Raw genomic sequence first — 18,063 nt, 5'->3', positions numbered from 1 at the left:
CACTAATTCTTCTTACTGATCTCTTCTGTCAGATGGCATGTGGAATACGCATAATTGTTGTCTGTTAAGGGCTTCATATCCTGCTGTTTGTTGTGGTGTGAAATTTTGTATGTAAGTTGATAAATATTTTGTATGTCTTTACTTGTAAGTTGGACAAAACAAATGTGTTTCAGGATTTCATTGATGAGAACAGTAGTGCCCAGCCATCCCCAAACCCCCCGCCCGAGTCTTCAGGACTGATTTGATTGAAGGCATTTGCAGTCAATCCTTAAAGCGTTCAGACCCCTTCACTTTTTTCACGTTTTGTGATGTTGCAACCTTGTGCCAAAATCATTCAAATTAATTTCTTCCCACATCAAGAAACAATCATTAACCCTGAACAAAGGCTTTTAGAAATTTATATTTAAATTATAATATTTATATTTTAATGCAAAACATATTTGACATCTGTTGTTGTAAAGCTAGCTGATTTGGTAGCAATTGGTTTTTAATGGTGCCGTCCTCCAATTCACAGGCAGGCTTGGGACCATAAAAGGACCTCCAAGCCGTCAATATTGAAAGAGAAGAAGATGTTAGTCGCAGCCTATCAGTATCGTTGGCAAATGCTTGCCACCCAATGCAGTGAACAGTGTGGGAATAACCAAGTCTAAGTCAGTAACCCCTTTGTGTGTTGTCTGCTTTCCCCCGGGCCTTTCCTTGGTGTCTTCGTGTGGCTCTCAAGCACGTTCCCGTAAAGCCTGTTTCTCAGACTGTCATTTCGCGGCTCCTTGATTGCCTCCTGTCCACTTTTTGACCGCCACCAGTGGTAGTTGGGCACCCGTTACCATCTGAGAAAACAGCATTTGTAATCTGGCGAATGCTTCCTGTCTTTGAAGTGGACTTGAGTTGCACCTTGGTACCTTGTTAATATTTAGTGACCCAGCGTTACTCTGTACATTATTTATTTTATAGTAGTTGTTGTTGCAATGCTCCATTTTTATTCCTTTTTTTTAAAAAAATAAAAATAAAAAAATTGTCACAATCAGGAATTGAACTTTGCACCCCTAAGTATACCTTGTCATCATCTCAACCACTGAGCCTCCAAATCCAAATTGACTAATCAGATTGCTTAGAGGGACTGGACACATACAAACTCAAAAAAACAATAGGGGTTTCTGTCTCTGCAGAGGTTGCTGTGTCGCCGTACGTCTCTGCTACAGATTCATCATTCTGTGATAAAGCTACAAAGTGATATTGTAGTATTAGACGTCATGGTGGTACTGCTTTGGCGGCCCTTAACAGCTCTTGAGCCTGGGTTATGTTTCAGGGTGCAGAACAGAGCTTGCTCCCGCCATATCTGTGTTGAGTTTTCATCGTAGATCTTGGTTTATTTACAGATGGCGTTAGGGCATTTGATGAGTTTAGTGTGGTGTGTCATATAAAGCGGGAAGAACTTCAAGCAAACACACTCAGAATTGAGTTTAACGGGCACACTTCTGGCACACTGAAAAACACCCTGATTAGTGGCATCTTTCTATGACAAATTATTAAATTACATAGGACAGAAGAGTTTTTATTAAGTTTGCTAATTGGCACAGGATTACAGAAAAAAACAAACTGTATGTTCAAGCTGGTTACTTGACTATCAGAATAATGCAAATATATGCTGGCCTAGATTAATAGATAATACAATTTATTCATAATACGTGGCTTCTAGTAGACATTGCATGTACCGTATATACAGTACAGACACACAACATAAGTAAGCAGCACAAACCCTAAAACTAGGTTGATCAAATCCCTTCCTCTCTAACTGCTTGTTAACGGCAAATATCTAATCGGTCAATCACAAGCCAACAACTTAATGCATTTTGGCATGAAGACATTCTCATGACGACTTGCTAAAGTTCTGAGCATCAGCATGAGGAGAAAGGAGATTGAGGTGCTTTTGAACGTGGCATGATTGTGGGTGCCAAACAGGCTGGACTGAGTATTTCAGAAACTGCTGATCTACTGGGATTTTCAAGCACAACCAACTCTAGGGTTTACAGAGAATGGTCCAAAAAAAGGGAAAATATCCAATGAGTGGCAGTTATCTGGGTGAAAATGTATTTTTGAGGTCCAAGGAGAATGGCCAGACTGATTTGAGCTGATAGAAAGGCAACAGTAACTCAAATAACCACTCGTTGCAACCAAGGTAGGCAGAAGAGCATCTCTGAATACACAACATGTTGAACCTTGAAGCAGATGGGCTACAGCAGCAGGAGACCACACCGTGTGCCACTCCTGTCAGCTAAGAACAGGCAACTGAGGTGGCTACAAATCACATGGGCTCACCTAAATTGGACAACAGATGATTGAAAGATGGCCTGCTCTGAGGAGTCTCAATTTCTGCCTCAACATTCAGATGGTAGGGTCAGAATCTGGCTACTTCTAGCAGGCTAACGTGCCATGTCACAAAGCTCAAATCATCTCAAAACTGGTTTCTTGAACATGAGTTTACTGTACTCCAATGGGCTCCAAGATTGTAGATGCGTTTGTCCAACATTTCTGAAGTTCTACAGCTTTAGAACAACTTAAGAAACAGTGGGTTGTGTCTTCACATAAATTCACATTCCAAATATCTTCATTTAAAAAATTATAGTAAAATTCACACAAAAATATAGAACGAATTGAAAGGAAACGTTCTTGTTTAAAGGAAGTTCTGCTTAAGGCTTACTTGTCTCATGACTTTTCTCTCTGTGGATGATCAAACTCTCAACTGTTCCTGCGTTCTTTAAAGGTTGTAGGAAGACCAGGAGATGGTCGGAGAATTGTAGGCCAATGTTCTGTTTGTTGACCAATCTGACAGTCCGTGCTTCTAGCAGTGAGACTGGTACCTAACTGGCTTAAGTAATGCTCTGTTTTTACAGGAATCGCTAAGGAATCTCTACTTCATGTTAACTTAACAGGGAGTGAATACCGTAATTTAAGCAACTATGAGAAACTAATATTCTATTGAAATTATCAGACACTTATGTGACTTTTACATTAACACTCTTACAAAGACAAAGTACACCACTCGGCGGTGCAAACAGACAAGACGGTCAGTAGCAACATTAGTTTAAAAATGTGTAATCTAAGCAGATAATAAATGTACATCTTGAAAGTAGTGGCTGTTTACCACTCAAAGTGCAATGTGTGCATTTCATTTAGACGGTTTTCAAAGATGGAAGTTGTGTAAAGTTCAACAGCAAGAAATGCGGGGTGCCGAGGTATCGGGCAACATGGGGGGAAGAAACCGTTGTGCACTCTGGATGATCCACCTCGGCTGCTGCAGCGTCATCTATGCTGGATGTACTGTAGATGTCTTGCACGGAGGGGAGACGGACCACCGATGATGTCCTCAGCTGTCTCAACAATCCTCTATAGTAAGTTGTGGTCTGCAGCACTAGTCCCCATACGACACCATGCTGGAGCTAGTCAGCACATCCAGTAGAACAGGGGTCCCCATTTTTGGCCATGGAGGGCTGCAGGTTTTCATTCTAACCCTTTTCTTAATTACTGCAGTGTTTGAATTAATTTTAATTGACTTGTTTTTTTAAGATTTGTTCCTCTGAATTGCTTCATTTCTTTCCTTAAATGGCACCCAAACAGAAATGAAACGTGAAGTGAGTGAGAACACAACAGAAGACCAACTAAGGCAGGGCCTCAGACTCCAACCAATTTCACTCCAAGCAGTTGCTTAATGAGGCTCCGAGTCGTCTTGTTAACTAAACCCATTCTTTAATTCCATGGCTTGTTGTGCAATAGCAGACATTTCCAGAATTGTTGATTGTCGTTTTCTAAGGGCACTGTTCAAATGTTTTTGGGACCTGAGCAGAACAACATTCCTGAGACCTTCATCTTTCTTTATTTTGTATATGGTATAATGGACACAGTTTGCTGGTCATGTTTTGGCTCAATTAAGGGGTCTTAGTCTTAGAGAAGAGGTCCCCAACTCCGGTCCTGGATGGCCCCAGTGACTGCAGGTTTTCTAAATGAGTAACCCGTTATTCCTGCTAATTAACTTCTTTTGAATTCATTTTAATTGACTTGTTCATGAAGATTCAGATTCAGGTAGACTGGTGCTGCCTCCATTCCTCTTTAGCATGGGCTCTCCCATATCCTGCCTCTTGCTCTTTTTCTTCCTTTCTATTACCACCTTGTTCTTTTCTTTCTTTTTCTCCTTTCCCTCTGCCCTGCAGGCTCCTTTTATATGACCTTATGGGGTGCAGATGTGACCCTCCGCCAACTCCAAGGTACTAATGAGGCAGCTGACTGATCCGCTCACAATTGGGCACGAGTGTGCGACCAGCCAACCAACTCTGGATCAGCGCCTTCCTGTGCTGAGTCTGCACACTCTCGGGCTGTGACTGTTTACTTAAAAACCTGCACAACGCCATGGACCACTTATCACAGTGATACTTGGTACTGAAGAATTCAAAGACCACAGGGACATTGCAGGATACTACTGTAAACTAAGCGCACAAGAGAAGTGAAGGAGGTTTGTGGGGGAAATTCCAATTCATTTGAAAATGTTTAAATTCTCCTTGACTAGAAGAGAAGTTGCCACATTTGTCCTAGAATAGTCTCCTGTTGTAATCTCACTTGGAGTAAGTTACATCCAGCCATAAGATGGTCATTATGGTGGGCAAGTAAGGTTATAAATGAGACCTAGGAAAGTAACAGAGACGGTGTTAGGGCAGCACTAGTGGTCTTCTTGGATCGCCAATGAAAAGGGGCTGGCTGCCACCTGGAGTCTTCTGGTGTCTTATACAATAAGGATCTGGTGGCTCCAGAGGACCAGCAGATCATGGAACATACTTTACCGGAGTGCACTTTCCATGGCTTGCATGATCATTAGATATTTTGCACCCTGAGCCAGTAACTTACTAAATTGGGGGTCCAGTCCAAGGACCAATTAAGGCATTTGCCATTAGCACCAGGCTTTGGGCTGGGCTCAAGCAGCCTGCAATGTTGTTCATCCATGTTCCCTTCAACAACTGCCACATTTTCCTAGGGCGACATCGCCGGATGACAGTCCTAAATGACGCACATTCAAAATCTGTGGTATGATGGCCACTGAATAGGGACACTTTAATGGCCTGATGGTGCTCGCTGCCTAAACTTGCAGAGCAGACCTACCCGTTATTGTCCAAGTAGACAATGCCTGACCTCAAGAATAAACTGCATTAGCTAGTCGATTGTAGTCCAATCTCAAAGACACCATTCCTAGTCTTCTATAAATAGTTATCTTATAGTTGAAACAACACATTATGAGTCGGCCACCTGGATTCTCTGGCTCCATTTATCCGTCTGCAACATCCTCTGCACCTTCCCATATCTTGGCAGCAGGTCTCTCTGCCTTCATTCCACTCACAAACCTCATGTGCTTCGGTTGGTCCAAGTCACCCACCCCCCATCTTGCACAACTTGTGCTTATATTTTCTTCTTGGCCATCACTGGTCATTTTATGACTCCTCACTGCATTTTATTCAGCTTGTGGCACTCTTACCTTTATGGTTGTTTCACGGTTACCTTTGCCTCAACCACTAACCTAACATCTCAGAAATGGCTTGCTTGTTTAAGTGCCATGGGTTGGGCATTTCTTCAGTTGACTTTGTTCCCCATGTTCCACTCTACTTCACATTTAGAGTGTGCAGAGGGCACTTTGAAATCTACAATTAACCTAACCAGCACCAGTCTGGTGATGTGGGAGGAAAATCCACAGCACATGGTGGGGTCAACATGCAAAATCCAACTGAGCAGCTACAGGCTTTGAAGTATGAAGCAGCACTGCTAGCTGCCACACCACCCTAGCACTTTCCTACAATACACACACACACACACCTCACCATCTTAGACTCGTATTAGGCAATATACTGTATACAGACAAGCTTAGAGTATTCAAATATTTCAATTTTCATCTTCTCAGATTTAAAAGAAGAAAAAAAAACACTCAATTTGGAGGAGCTTAAATCATACATCACTGAAAAGTTATAATTTGTTACTGTTGACTTGTCACAGAAATGGAATTTCTCATCAATTTAGAAAGTAGGAAATAAAGCCCTACCTGAAGGTTGTTTTTCAGCGTAAAAGGCATAGGTGTTGGTTTACTCTTATCATAAAGGCATAAATTACCTGCACAAAATATGGTCCAAAATGGCCTAAAACAGAGTTGTTGAGGATGGCTAATAAGCTCAATGCAGTGACAAGAAGACCCATCGAATAGTAGATCATATGTGGGGGTTCTTTCATACCTGCGGGCCAGGAGGCACCGAACCAAAAAAATAAAATAAAAAGCACCATGTGCCGAAATGGACATCCAGTAAAGCACCGAGAACACACACACACACACACACACACACACACACACATAGCAGAAGCTAAGGCATACAATAATTTCTCTCTTTTGGGGTTAATAAAAATAAATAAATAAAATAAAAACACACAACAACAAACAAGGCACGCAGATCATCTCTTTATTGTGACACACAACCACCAAAGTCACACTATAAAACTGCTTTGTTTAAAAAGGCTTTTGGAATAATAAATAAAACACACACTCACACCTACTCCATTAAACATGACTGAACAATTTTGCGCTCCCCGTCTGGATGCTACTCTTCTCTGGTTGATAGCACAGCAGTTTCAAATCTCTACTTTTCTACAGTGTGGGAGGAGAAAGGTGTATACAGTATTTAGACAGGAGAAGAGAGGGTCTTGGTGACTGAGAAATAAAACTCAAGTACTTTTAATATAAAACTGGTCACATTTACACACCCAATTCTTTCATTTAGACTGAAACATAAATGAGACATTAGACTGTGCCATATTTCTGCCCAGTAATCGATAGGTGCACAGGGGGTTGGTGGGCATACAAGACATGCCCCTAAAACATTTGTTAAATACATCATTATCAATTAAAATATATATTTTAGTCTAAAACAATGAATAATTCAATTTTACATTTAATCTATTTTGTATGCAAAAATTGTGATTTTTGTGCTTTTATGGGGTTAGGAAATTAAGGTAGGATTGCTGAACAAATACGGAGATTGCAACCTTTACCAACAGTACGTCACCAGTTCAAGAACATTAAGCAACTAACACGCGAAATGGCCTTTTGAGAACCCCTGGGGATAACCGTTTACTTAAATGGGCCCCACACTGCCAACACTTCAGACACTGGCACAGTAAGTCACGCGGACTCTGTACTGTCCATCTGCATACGTTTAGGGTTCAGTGTCCAAGAAACTCAACACTGGAGACGATTACTTTTTAAAAAAAATAGTGGAATGATCTTTAAGGTTATTACAATAAAACAAAAAACCTAGCAACTCCAATAAAAACAGTTTGAAAGTGGCTTCTGGATTAAACCAGCCATAAAATTCATTAAAGTAGCACAATTAATATAAGTAAATTATTTTGCATGATCCCATTAGAAAAAAAGTCTTATTTACTTTATCAAATTATTCCTTGCACAGCAGAAAACAGTAGCAGCTTTTCAACTGCAGTTATTGAAGTGATACTGTATCATATCACATCAGTGAACACTGAATAAAAAAATAAGTGTAGAAGAAAAAAAAAAACTGTAGTGCTGTATAAAAAAGAGACACTCTCCCTTTCCGGGTTCTTCCCGTCAAGTGCCCCTCAGTTTCTCCAAATTAAAAAAATTCCACCATAGATACATGTTCCTTTTGATAGTGTTCTCCTAGCTCGTAGACGGATCTATGAAGACCCCTCTCTTACCAGTAGATTTAAGTAAGTGTTGTCCAAACTGTCAAGGGAAAAGAAAACACATAAAAACAAGTCCTAGACACATAACAGACCATGCAAGGTAGAAATACAAAATGAGATGGTAAAAAAGTAAACTACAATGGTGGCATAGTAGTCATTAGTAGCAATCAAAATTGAAATCTTAACACAACCTGAGTCATTAAATAATAAATTCCATCCATCCACCCATCCATTCTCTTCCGCTTATCCGAGGTCGGGTCGCGGGGCAGCAGCTTAAGCAGAGAGGCCCAGACTTCCCTCTCCCGGCCACTTCTTCCAGCTCTTCCGGGAGAATCCCAAGGCGTTCCCAGGCCAGCCGGGAGACATAGTCCCTCCAGCGTGTCCTGAGTCTTCCCCGGGGCCTCCTCCCGGTTGGACGTGCCCGGAACACCTCACCAGGGAGGCGTCCAGGAGGCATCCTGATCAGATGCCCGAGCCACCTCATCTGACTCCTCTCGATGCGGAGGAGCAGCGGCTCTACTCTGAGCCCCCCCCGGATGACTGAGCTTCTCACCCTATCTTTAAGGGGAAACCCAGACACCCTGCGTAGGAAACTCATTTCAGCCGCTTGTATTCGCGATCTCGTTCTTTCGGTCACTACCCATAGCTCATGACCATAGGTGAGGGTAGAAAGGTAGATCGACTGGTAAATTGAGAGCTTTGCCTTACGGCTCAGCTCCTTTTTCACCACGACAGACCGATGCAGAGCCCGCATCACTGCGGATGCCACACCGATCCGCCTGTCGATCTCACGCTCCATTCTTCCCTCACTCGTGAACAAGACCCCGAGATACTTGAACTCCTCCACTTGGGGCAGGATCTCTCCCCCAGCCCCCATTCTTACTATATAAAAGGCTGCATTTTAAATTCTGAATTTTATTTGAAAGCTAACCGTCATGCAAAAATGTGCTCATTTGTTTCCAAGTAGGTGTAACACAAATGCAACAAGTCTTAACCGATTACCTTAAATCCCTCTAACCTACCCCTGTGTATCACAGCAAGGGCGAACTGCCTACTGCAAATACAAAGTGAAACACAAGAAGGTAAAAAACCTCCCACCAAACCAACTGCAGTGTTACAGGTTTGTCTGTTGCTTCAGTCTTGTCCCCCATCTTATACATTTCGATATTTAAAAGTGGTAATACTGTATATCTAATCTGCGTAAATCAATAAACAAAACAAATGTGGTTCAATTATCTTGAAACAAGTTTAACAGCTGCCCCCATGAACAGAAAAAGGCGAGGGAAGAAAATGAAGTAGGCAGTCATACTGAAATGTATTTAAATTGACTGACCGACAATCAATAGACCTTTTACTCATACACGCATCAATTTTCACTTCTCTACAATGCTTAAAAAGTACACTGCAACAGTAAACTGTTCTAATGCCTTTAAATAAGACTTTCAGGTAATTATCAACATTAAAACAATGTGAAAAATACAATATGAAAATGTGAAATGTTACTTACTGCCGGCGCCATAGGAGTATGCACGTCAGATGATGGAACACAAACATCTACTTCACTCTGACTGTTGCTTCGATAGCGGTATGCAAACTTTCTTTTTAATGCCTCTGCGATCAGTGCGGCAGCATCTGGGGGGTTACCATGTTGTACTTTTGCAGTGTTTTCCAAGGTTCTATGAAGGATAAACATTTGCATCACAATACATTCTAAACAAAAGGCTCAAAAGATGGATTTGTCGAAGTAACAGGATGCTAATAAAAATTAAATCCAATTATCAATGCACTATTCTTGTAATGTATAGAAAACTGAACAGAAAATAAATCTAACAGTAACACTACAAGAGAATGCAGGTATAAGCCACATTGTGAAAATTTTGCGAGGAAACAGTAGATAAAAGTGGACTAACACTTCTCATTGTTTAAAATGATTTGTTTGTCTCTTCATACCCAATGAGTACTTACTGGAAATTTAATCTCGAGATTTGTTTACTTGTTTTTGTGCAGTTTTGCAATATTTGTTTCAGCTCCTTTAAGAAAACCTGATATCTTAAACAATACATCAAACACAAAAATCACTGGTTTTAGTGTAGAACAGCAAATAAACTGAAGCCTGTTTTAGAACATCATATACTTTGAAAAGGCAATATTAATAAATTGCTTTGGAAACATAATGTAAATAGATCAGAACAGGGCACTTTCACAATATGTCACCACACTGTGCATGACAAATTTTCTACAATTTTCTGTATTTAATAAGTTAATGGCTTCCAAGCACACAAAGGCAGCACTAAACGCTTGGTGGTTAAATTTTGTTACTATAAATGCACTGATAATGTGTCACAAATGATACACCACCAAGCATTTTACTTCATAGCATCTTTGGAGTAGCCAATCAGCTTCCAAACAAAATAGGAAACAAAATTACACTAGCAGCATTTATATTTAAATTGTAGTTACATAGTACTTTATTTTGGGTTTGTACAGAGTCTTAAATTATATCAGAAACAAGAACTTTACTATATTTGTCCCTGTTCCCATAAAAGGTGTCATTTCACCCTACTTTCTCCCATAACTAATGAATTTTGAAGAGAGTTGCCCGAAAAAGCTAGAATTATCAAAGTAAAATATTAAAGGTTTTCTTCTACAGAAAAGTTGGAGGAAAAAAAAAAAAAGGCCACACTCGCACTAATTGACACCCACACTTGCTGCAAATAAACACCTTATAAGCCTCTTACAACATTACTTATATGTTTTTTATTTAAAAGACGCAATAACAAAATGCTATCCAATTTAAAAATTAAGAACTATCCTTAAAATTCAGCTGTCAACCCTCACCCATCTCTGTATGCCAAGGGAGCCCCATCTAGAGCAGTTCTTCACACAGGTTCAGTGTGTTTTGTTTAAAGATCTATGAATGAATTCTTGCCAAAAAAGCCTTGTAATTACTGAGCTGTGTGTACAAAGAGCTAGTTGATAAAAATGTTGCTAGACTGCCAGAGAACTTACTTCTCCACACTTCTCCAGTAATGTTGGCAAAGTGCCTTCATTGTTCATTAGGCAGCCATCCTTATGCGTTAAAATATAGAGCAATGCAATTAATCACTCATCTATCAAGCAATGCAATTTGCCATATTCTTTCAATAAAAGTTGATGCAAGTATACGTTCGTAACTACACACTAATTATATATCTATATCCATCTCCTTTTGGCTGCTCCCATTAGGGGTCGTCACAGCAGATCATCTTTTGCATATTGATTTGGTAAAATTTTACACCAGATTCCCTTCCTGACGTAACCCTCCCCATTTAACAGGGCTTGGGACCGGCACAAACAAACACACTGGTTTGTGCATCCCCTATACATATATAAATAAAAAAAAGATACAAAGACAATCAATACTACATCCTAAATATTAACTGAATTGGGTGTTTTTTTTTTTGTTTTTTTTTTTAAATATATAGATAGACATTACATATTTTATGAAATTCTGTAGCAAGGTGCTGAAAAGTGGTGATGTGTTGCCTGTTTGGGCAGCCAGTAAGCATTTCAGCTATGAACACCTCGATTTAGCTTTATTATGGGGAAGTGAGGTTGTAGGTTAACCCTCTACAGATCATGCCTGCTTTTCCTAGTTCAAGCTAGTAAATGAAGGAGGGTTAGAGTAAGTGTGCCACAGTCAATCAGTGAAAACATTCAGTTTCACCTTAAGGAGGATGGTGCTCAGTCAATGTCTGATCCACTCAAACCGAGTGGATATACAAAAGTGACACAGGGCAATGGAAGCAGGTGAGCAATTCTTGCATAATAATGGCACAAATCTAAAACACTAATAACTCGTGTATACATTTACATTATATGTTGTACAGTGCTCTGATTGGGTTATGTTCACTCTGCACTTACATCCATTACCCTGGTTAAATTTACAACCAATTTGCTCTCTGCATTCAGTTTTTAATATTCTCTGGCAGTGTGGTCATATTTCTTTTTAGAATCACGAAAATATATATATATTTTTTTTTAAACAAAAAAGAAAGACAGACATACTGCAAGTCTAAGTAGCATCTCCAAAATAGGTTTAGTGTGTTCTACAATAAACTAATGGCCTATTCTGGGTTATTCACAGCACTAAACAAGATTTTATCAAAGTGGTGTGTGTGGGGTGGGGGTGGGGGGTGAAGGTTAATACAATCTAAACAGTTACTTTATTGTTGAACTATTTAGGTTTGCAAGTCACTGCAAAAAGTAAGAAAATAAAACACTTCAGTAGGATAACGCATTTCTGAAAATGTAATGTTTTTGTTTATAAAACTGTAGACAATTTTAATAATCTACATGCTACCTAGTCAATCTGTAACAATTCTGGAAAGAAATTCCAGAAAACACTCATTTTAATTATCAAGCAATATTTTTTATGCTTAAGCAGGCAATATTAAAAACGGCACATATGCAAAAAAAAATAAAACCACATTCTCACCCAGTCAGTAAGTCAAATGATATTTTCTTGATTAGCAACCATCCACATCTCTATTACAGTGTGGCTATCAACCAAGTTTGCATAAAGAGTACAGCTATAGATCATTAAATAATTAGCAATAAAAAGCACATACCATGCAAACAGTTCAAATTAACAAATGAGAGGAAATCACCTTGTTAATTGCACAATTTAACTCTAAACAAATTATGCATTAACTGCACCAACCAATTTGTCAAGCTGCTGCTCAAGCGAGTTTTTGCAATAGCTTCGGAGGACAGCACACCCTTAGGAAAGCTACTCTCAGCACCATCTGCTGGCTGGTTAATTACATAACTGCTTTAAAAAATTGTTTTGGTCTGGCATTTTTGTACTTTCCTAGTTGTAGCCCAGTTATTAAAATGTGCACACATGGTTGGATACATATGTGCATATGTGAATGACATTCAAAATTATATCTGACAAAAGATACATTTAACAGTTTATTAAAACAGAGCCTCAGAACATTCAGGAGTAAGGAACCACTTAAAAATGATGGATTATTGTAAACAATAAATAAGCAATACTGTTTTAAAGATACAGGATCCTTATTAAAATTGATCATGGTTCAATACAGTAAAATTACCAATAGTGAAGTTAAATAAAAATGCAAGAACACCACAATAACCCCCACCAAAAACCCCAAATGTTACTTCTGAAAAACCAGAATTACCACCACTCAAAATTCAAAAGTATAAAATATGGAAATTTTAAATTGGGATTTTGCTGTATTATATATTATTAATAAATAAAAATACCCCCAAAGCACAGGAAAAAAAAAAAAAACTCTTAAAAGACAGAAATGCAAGATTAAGTAGGCTATGTAAATACAACCTGTTAAACTTTGTTGTACAAGTACGTAAGAAGCAAGTGTAACAATATTAATGTACAGTAAACTCAAGAAGTATTTGACACACGATTTAGCAATTAATGGATCTAAATTTGAATAAGGGGATAACAGATGAACCGAGGTAAACACTTCTCTGGAGAGAGGGGGGAAAAAACATTTTTAAAGAAGCAGCCATAAACTTATTTTTACATACTATGTTACTATACTTATACTAACCTCTTAACAGAACGCAACTTCACTTTGTTCAGGTCTTTAAGAACATCCAACATATTTGGTACATCAGGAGGTTTACTAGCAGAATGCAAGGTTGTCTGCGCTATCTTTTTTCCTTTTCGTTCCTTAATGAGATCGATAGCAGAAACACTGCGTTGCAGACAAGGTGGTGGTGGTGGAGGGGGAGGTGGTGGTGGAGGTGTAAGAGCAGGGGATACTGACCCAGGCAATGGGCTAGGAGACACCATCTCACCTGTGGCTGTTGTAGGAGGGGAAAAAATATAAAGTAATCCCATTAATAAGTTTAAGGTTATTATTAAATGTGGTTTAAATGAAACCATTCACACATTTACTTTCACTAATATTTATATGATGTATAATGATATTTCACTAACTCGGTGGCATATTTTATTGTTTTATCACCACATTTTCCCCATCATGTTAGGACTCATTTTAAAGGATTCTGTACGGAATACTTTTTCCAACACTAGTTTATAATAATTGTATGAATGTGTTTCACAACAAGATACAAACCTGCAAAATTCTGTCTGCTATTGATATTCGATAAATTTTATATAATTTTTTTTATTAAGTCAGTGAAAGTTAATTATGAATAAATTTTAGATTGTATATACCATAATTTAATCTCTTCAATGCAATTTAAACATATGTTCATTAACAGAGTTAAAGAGACAATGAAACATTAAACCTGGACAAAATACAGTATCACACTATATGCACCTTATGTTACAACCAATTAAGGAGAACACCACCTTTCTTAAAAAAAATAACAAAAAAAAAACAAACAAAAACAACTCACACAACACATCTGTACATTGTCTGTAAATGTTTCTTCTTGGAAACAGAAATTACACACACAGCGTATCCAGAAAGTATTCACAACGCATCACTTTTTCCACAAATTTCTTATGTTATAGCTTTATTCCAAAATGGATTAAATTCATTTTTTCCCCCCTCAGAATTCTACACACAACACCCCATAAAAAGAAAATATATATATATATATATATATATATATATATATATATATATATATATATATATATATATATATATATATATATATATATATATATATATATATATATATATATATATATATATATATACACATACACACACACACACACCCGTTTGACTAAATAGTACTTCATTAGAAGCAATATCATATTAATGAAAACCATAACAAAAAGTTAACAAAAAAAACAACAAACCCTAGATTAAAAACAGAGCTCGAAGCTAAACTAAAACAAAAAACTTGCTTACTTGAAAACTGAAATGAAATTAAAATGTGTGGAATTCAAAATCCCCACACATTGTCTGCATATTTGAAAATGGAGGTTGTGGGGGGGCTTGTAATGAGCCTCTCAACATTCAACTTATAAAATATTCAGAAATTCTTGTGAGTTACTCTTTTGACAGCTATATCTCATCATCTTATTAAACTATAAAAATTAAGATAAAGTCATCTTGGTTAAAGTTAGGGTGTATTGATGTTTCATTAAAGTATTTTTACATTTGTCAAAAGAAAAACGACATACCAGAGAGAGAATTTTTCTCTTGAACCAAAACAATTTGGGCGATTTGTTCCCGGAGTCTGGCAAGCTCATTTTCAAGTGCACTTATTTTCTGTATTGCCTCATTATTGGCAAATCCTGAAGACACAGCTTCCTGGCCTTCTTTAAACATAACTGGTAAAGACACTTGTCTGATGAGGGGTTTTCCAAGCAAAGGCTGTTGACTTGCCGAGATGAAAAATGGTCGGTTCTCTGATCTGTTCATAAAAAACAGAATAAAAAATAAATAAGAATAAATAATACACCCACAAGTAATTACATTTCAATAAAATAACAGAATATGCATTATATACTGCACACAAAACCAACCATCAAATGGCCCACAAACTGCCTCAAGCAAGAGAGGCCAAAAAAGTTCAACCTAATACATTTTGAAATGCACCAATTTATGGCCACCACCAGCAAAGAAAGGACCACTGGCAAATATGTTCAGTTCAGTCCTGCCAACCCGTTTAATTTTGAATTTTTAGCCATCATGAATGTGTGCACAAAAAAAAAAAAATCAAAAGTGACCTACAATAAATCAGTTACAAAAATATACCTAACTCATCCTCTCATGCTCAGTCCAAGTATGTAGTCAACAGCAGACTATTTTCATTTCCCTGTCAATCATTTCCACTACCTTTTTTTTTTTACAAAAGTTTCAGCATATTACTACCTATAAATTTAAAAACAACAAAACAAATTTCTTAAACTTTCAAAAATAAATCAATGTTAATTAAAACAGACTACCAGCTGTAAGTATTTAGAGTTTAAAATACTGGCAACTATTCCTGCAACCAGGTGTGCCAATTGGCAAGTTGGCTAGATTTCTCACATAGTTTGGACAGGTTCAAAACCAACTGTGGGTGCCATTAACTCAAAAAAAAATAAATAAATAAAAAAAAGTGCGATAACAGGTGGGTTAAATGATCTAGAAAATTCTAGATTTTGGCAATGCAGACTGAGTTTTGGGACACAGAATGCAAATTTAAAAGGCTAGATACAGTCAAATTCGCCCTTATGTGTAGCAGGGTCTTGAATCAAAGTCAAATCAATCAAGGATAGTCCTGCCCCTCTACTTGTGTGTTTCTACACAAGGCAGGTCCAAAGCAGGTGCAGTGTACTTAAACTTTGAACAAGGTCGTCACCTTGACTAGATGAACAGAGGAAAACTGGAAAGAGACTCCACTAGACAGATGAGCCTCAGATTTAAAATACAAAACAGTTTATTCTATACCTGCTTTTAGAGAGCAGACCAACTCCTTGTCCTAGCAAAGATACTTATAGGGTAATGGTGATTAGGCTAGTTTTCATGGGGAAAAAAAAACAAAACAAAACACCACAACACTATAAATAGCATGTGTATATGTGTATTATGTGTAACATTTCCCTCTCGTTCAGGTGGGCCAGCACTGTATATAGGATCAAGGTCATGGTATCCTATGTGGATCTATTGGAACAATAGGCATACTGTGATGAATCCTGTAATTATGCCATAAAAAAAAAAAAAAAGTAATTTTGCTATAGAATATATAGAGATAGAGATTCAGACAGGTTGCACTGGCTTTCTTAGGTACAAGAACAATGTTGGTACAATATACAAGGTTTTAGAAGAGATCAAATATTACCATGAACACTGGAGCAAACTAATCAGCTTAGACCTTAAAAACAGAATGCATCTTGGACTACCACCTGGACCTGCTGCTTTTCTTGTGTTCACATTTCTGAAAGCTCTCCGTACGTTGTGTTCTGGCAAAGTTAGCATCACTTTCTCACTAAGTGGTCATCCCAGCGTAGGTGGGTTGTAACACTGTGTGGCATCAGCAGCATTCACATCAAAGTGCGAGTAGAAATTAAGCTGGTCAGTTATTGTCTACAGACTGTGCCACATGTGCCTAGGACCAGTTTCTTCAAATTGTCATTTCTTCTTTTTTTCACTACTTCATCACTTACAAGCTTTTGTGGCTCTCCTCATTGTACAATGTGAGTTTGTATTTGTCTAGACTACCAAACAAGCACAGAGTTGCATGCAGCAGTACATGTACTTAATGTATCAAATGGTTTCATCCACCCATGGTTTCTGGTTTCGATAAATCCTGATGAGGATGACGACACTTTTTATTTCATTTGCAAGAAATCCAACATAGGAAGTCACAGCTGCCATTGACACATTAATGTTGTCATCATAGTTGTGCTTGAACCGATACCAGTTGGCAACATTCTGGAGAATGACCTCTGACTGGTCTGTCCAATCCATTTTTTTTTTTTTTTTTAAATATCTGGGCATAAGAACGATTGTAGCATGCTCAGACTTGCTCAAAGGAGTCAGCACCTATGCTTTATTGCAGTCTTTCAAACCGAGTATAGCAATGATCCAGTGTTCTGTCCCCTCTGGTACAACACGAAATGTGCTGAGAAGTTTGCCATTGCTTTTTTAAAAAAACACTAGCCTAGTTAAAAATCGACAGCCACGATTAGGGTAACGTCCAGGTTATCATTGGACTGGTGGCAACTGAGCATCTCATACAGATCACTCTGGGCAGTGTCCGTCTCCACTTCAGGTGGAATACACACATCTATGAAATGACTAAAAGTAAACTCCCGGGAAAGATAAAAAAACGGTCTGAAGTTAATCATTAGGAGCTCCAGATTGAGGTTGGCAGCAGTGTGATGAGACCATTATGTTCCCACTGTTGCACCAATTCTTATTCACCATGAGCCACACTCCTCACCTTTTGATTTAGAGGACTCCTCTGTTTAGTTCCATTAGGTAAACTGAGATTCAGCAGGCTGAATCACATGATTCACTACTGATGGAGTTAGCCAAGAGTCTCTTAGAAGAAAGATGTTGTAATCTTAAATGTCTCACTGTAACTTTATCCTTGCTTTTATGACATCCAGCATGTTCTCCAGTGACTGGGCATTTTGGGCAGTGCCCAAACCGGTGGCATACTCCAGGGCAGGTTTCTTTATATTTCTTTAGGAGGCATCTGCTCTTGGTGCAGTACTTTCAAAGGATCTCGCTAAGCCAAGCTGTGTCACGGAATATGGAGTCAAAAAGCTGGTTTGAGTATCTGGTGATCATAACTCATGAAACTTTACAGAATAAGGGGCTTATTCAATGGTGCTATTAAATTGCTCCAATTGTTGGTGGCCAACTTTAGCAA

General features: G+C 38.3%; 1 protein-coding gene across 1 annotated transcript in view; it reads right to left on the bottom strand.

Moving 5' to 3' along the window:
* Window positions 1-6,465: 6,465 nt before the first annotated feature.
* mtfr1 (mitochondrial fission regulator 1) overlaps window positions 6,466-18,063 on the bottom strand; it is a 28,663-nt gene continuing 17,065 nt past the window's right edge. The window contains exons 5-8 of the mRNA XM_039754580.1: window positions 14,879-15,111; window positions 13,320-13,575; window positions 9,248-9,416; window positions 6,466-7,780 (exon numbers count right to left, since the gene is read on the bottom strand). Coding sequence (XP_039610514.1) covers window positions 7,715-7,780; window positions 9,248-9,416; window positions 13,320-13,575; window positions 14,879-15,111 — 724 coding nt within the window. The 3' untranslated portion in view covers window positions 6,466-7,714. The remainder of the gene's footprint in view (window positions 7,781-9,247; window positions 9,417-13,319; window positions 13,576-14,878; window positions 15,112-18,063) is intronic.

The sequence above is a fragment of the Polypterus senegalus genome, chromosome 5 (genome assembly GCF_016835505.1).
Source record: "Polypterus senegalus isolate Bchr_013 chromosome 5, ASM1683550v1, whole genome shotgun sequence".
Classification (NCBI taxonomy): domain Eukaryota; kingdom Metazoa; phylum Chordata; class Cladistia; order Polypteriformes; family Polypteridae; genus Polypterus; species Polypterus senegalus.
The sequence above is the reverse complement of the archived record's forward strand: the minus strand, read 5'-3'. Positions and strand labels throughout refer to the sequence as shown.